General features: G+C 42.5%; 1 protein-coding gene across 1 annotated transcript in view; it reads left to right on the plus strand.

Annotated features, from left to right (window-relative positions):
- Nucleotides 1–2,946: 2,946 nt before the first annotated feature.
- Nucleotides 2,947–3,190, plus strand: part of SBSPON (somatomedin B and thrombospondin type 1 domain containing) — a 26,535-nt gene continuing 26,291 nt past the window's right edge. Inside the window, exon 1 of the mRNA XM_049632689.1 lies at nucleotides 2,947–3,094. Within this exon, the coding sequence (XP_049488646.1) occupies nucleotides 2,947–3,094 (148 nt within the window). The remainder of the gene's footprint in view (nucleotides 3,095–3,190) is intronic.

The following is a 3,190-nucleotide window of genomic DNA, read 5'->3' on the forward strand; positions in this document are numbered from 1 at the left end:
TGAGATAATCCTGCAATCCATGCATAAATATGCACCATACCTTAATCAATGGTAGTTTTTTTTCCTTATGTTTAACGTACCATATTCTAGTGCTGCATGAGATAATGGCGACTCTTACAATCAAAGCTGTCTGATGGTCAACAAAACGTGACTCTGCCTCTGACAAATGCCCCCAAACAAGCCTCAGAACCCACCGTTCTGTTTGTCAACCTCAGGAGGGTCCCTCCACATCCTTCACAGCATTCTGGATGCCTTTAATAACTCTCTAACCATCTCACATTTTCTTTTCTTTAAGATCGTGCTGGTTTTTCTTTTCTTTTTCTTTTTTTGAGAGAGAGAGAGAGAGAGAGAATGAGAGAGAGAGACAGAGCATGAGCAGGGGAGAGAGAGAGAATCCCAAGCAGGCTCCAGGCTCCGCATGGAGCCCAATGTGGGGTTCGAACCCACAAACCTGGGATCACGACCTGAGCTGAAATCAAGGCACTCAACTGACTGAGCCACCCAGGCACTATCTTATAGTTTATTTGTATCCAAATGCTTTGGGAAATTATTTGTATTTTCATTTCCACATATTATACTAGTTACAGTATTTAGCATAGCACTTAATCTGACTTGTCTTTATTTTCCATTACCATCCCACCACCAGCAGCAAGATTTAAGTAATGGGAAGAACTCTGTAATGTTTTGGAAAGAATAATTTTAGTTCTAGTCCCCTTTGTCACTAATTAGCTACATGTCTAATCTCTGTCGTCTGCTGAATGGGGGTGCCAATATTTTCCTCACAGTTATGCAAGGTTGAGTGAGATCATATATGTGGATGTCCTTTAAAATTACTGCATTCTGGAATCTGATGAACAGAAAGACCTCTGTTCCCCTCTGTAATTTTACTAATCTTGGACAGCTTCCAAAGACAACATTTCAGAAGAAAGGATGACTTTTAAGGTGCATTTGATTACTTCCTATATTCACCCACATGATCACTGGGATGATTCCTGCTCTCCAAACATCTACCAGACATGGGAAACAAAGTGACAGATTGTTACATTTGACTGCACCCAGTCTCCAATAAGTATGTGGACTCAAATGCTCTAAATGTCAGTGTCCCCAGCTTTGTCCCGTCCTGTAGGAACTGTTTCCTTTGCTTGTGCCTGTTAGGGGAGTCTTATCTTGATGTTTGCAAGACAGTGCAAGCTTTAACTTGAGACTGTGAATTTTTTTTCGATGTTATTTACCAGAGGCAAGCTCCCTTTTATATTTGACATTAAAGTAGTAATCATTTATTTGTGGTTTTCTTCTTCTTCTTCTTTTTAACATTGTGCTTGCCTCTATTTTGCACACTATTAAAACTGAGTTTATCTTTTACTTGGTTGTAGGAGTGGAAGGGGACATTAGGACGCTAGTAGATATTAGTGCCTACTGTGTGCTCATTACACACATCCCCTCATTTCTGTAGACATCTCACAGTAATCTGAAAAGGCGTAGCACTCTGTGTTTGAGATGAGAGCACTGAGGCGATCGGTCAGAAATCATAGAATCAAACTGGACCGAAACCTCCTGAGCACAGACCCCTGACCTTCCTGGCTCTGGTTTTTGGTTTTGGTTTTGTCTAGGTATAAGGAAAAGGGCAGTGGGGGAAAAAAAGGTATTTGAGCAGACATTTGACATTATATGTTTAATCCTTGTAAACCAGAGATGATGTTCTTCCACTCTCTGTGTCACTTCATTTCATGTTTTATTCCTGAAAATGAACTTAGTGGATCATTTTCCTTTCCTTTGTTTCTGGAACAATTCCAGATTCTTGTGGCATTACAGAATAAGCCTCCAGCTAAAGGCATTCCATAAATGAGACAGCCTTAGGGAAGAAGAGGGGATAACTTACACGAATGTGTTCGTACAAAGCTGCTAATAAAACCTACAACACAGGTAAAAGTCAAAGGGTGTAATTTGCTGACAAAGATTTTTAGTACCAACCACCAAGAACTTAAAAAATAAAACATTTTAAAACTGTGTATTATTTGGTTAAATTGCAAAGCTGAGACTTAACTAAAGAGTAAAACAAAAATGAATTTGCAACTTGAGATTTATTTGTATAAATAATGACAAAGAAAGAATTTCTTTTTGACTTTAGGGCCCCGTAGAGTTCATAAGATACACTTCTTATAATGTATGAGATGGTTTTTCACTTCACAACTTTTTATTTTGCATTGTCTTACTACTGTTACAGTAAAGGATTTTTTAAAAAACTTTTGTCACTTGTTTCTCTAAAGAGTAGAGGAAATTCCTCTATAAGAAATCTCTATATGAAAAAGGAAGAAAATCAGTCTCTGAAATTCATTAGAAATCTTGGGTTCACAGACACAGAAAACTCTGTATTCCTGGTTTCTTATCAAAACCATTATAGTTTAAGTGATTTGAGAACATAAAATCAAATGAAAATTCCATGATAATTTTTGGTTAACAAAAAGAGTGAGGTGAAGAAAATGCAATAAATTTGGAGAGAAAGGGGAAGGAAATGTATGAGAAGTTAGACAAGCGCTTTACTAAAGCAGGCGTTATTGCTAGGATATCATTAACAGGGTTTCTTCGGGGGGGAAATCGGCTTTGACAGAAAGCGGAGCACAGTTTATTTACTTTTTAATCCTTTCCTTAACATTCATCAGTTGCCTCTTGAGTGAAGCAAACTGGCATTTCCTTGGGGCAGGAAAGTCTCATCTGACATATAGCAGAAAGAAAGGATGCTTTCTTTGGTTTTATCTCGTCGTTTCTAAGGGGCCGCTGTGGTCCTCAGGGACTGGTGTGGGGGTGGCGGGGACGGGGCGGGGGGGACTACAGTCTGAGTTTTCCTGGGCGAAGTCAGGGTGCCTCGCTCACACTGTGCCGCTGAGACCCGTTTGCTGCGCATCAAGCGCTATTCGTCTCCAGGCTTGTTGCTGAAAATGCCCACGCATGAACGTGACCCCAGGTGTTAGGAAGCAGAGTCTGGAGGCTGGGAATGCGGCCGCCCTGGCCGAGCTGCTGGCGGTTCCGACGCTCCCTGGGTCGCCGGGATCCCCAAGCACCTGCCGCTCCGCTCTCTCCCGGGGCGCGCCCGCGGGCTAGGGGCGCGGGCTCGCGGCGGGCGAGGCGCCCTCCCCACCTGCGAGGGGGCAGCCGCGGCACTCGCCCGCGCCCGGACCGGCGCGCCGCCAGG

The sequence above is a fragment of the Panthera uncia genome, chromosome F2 (genome assembly GCF_023721935.1).
Source record: "Panthera uncia isolate 11264 chromosome F2, Puncia_PCG_1.0, whole genome shotgun sequence".
In the NCBI taxonomy this organism is placed as follows: domain Eukaryota; kingdom Metazoa; phylum Chordata; class Mammalia; order Carnivora; family Felidae; genus Panthera; species Panthera uncia.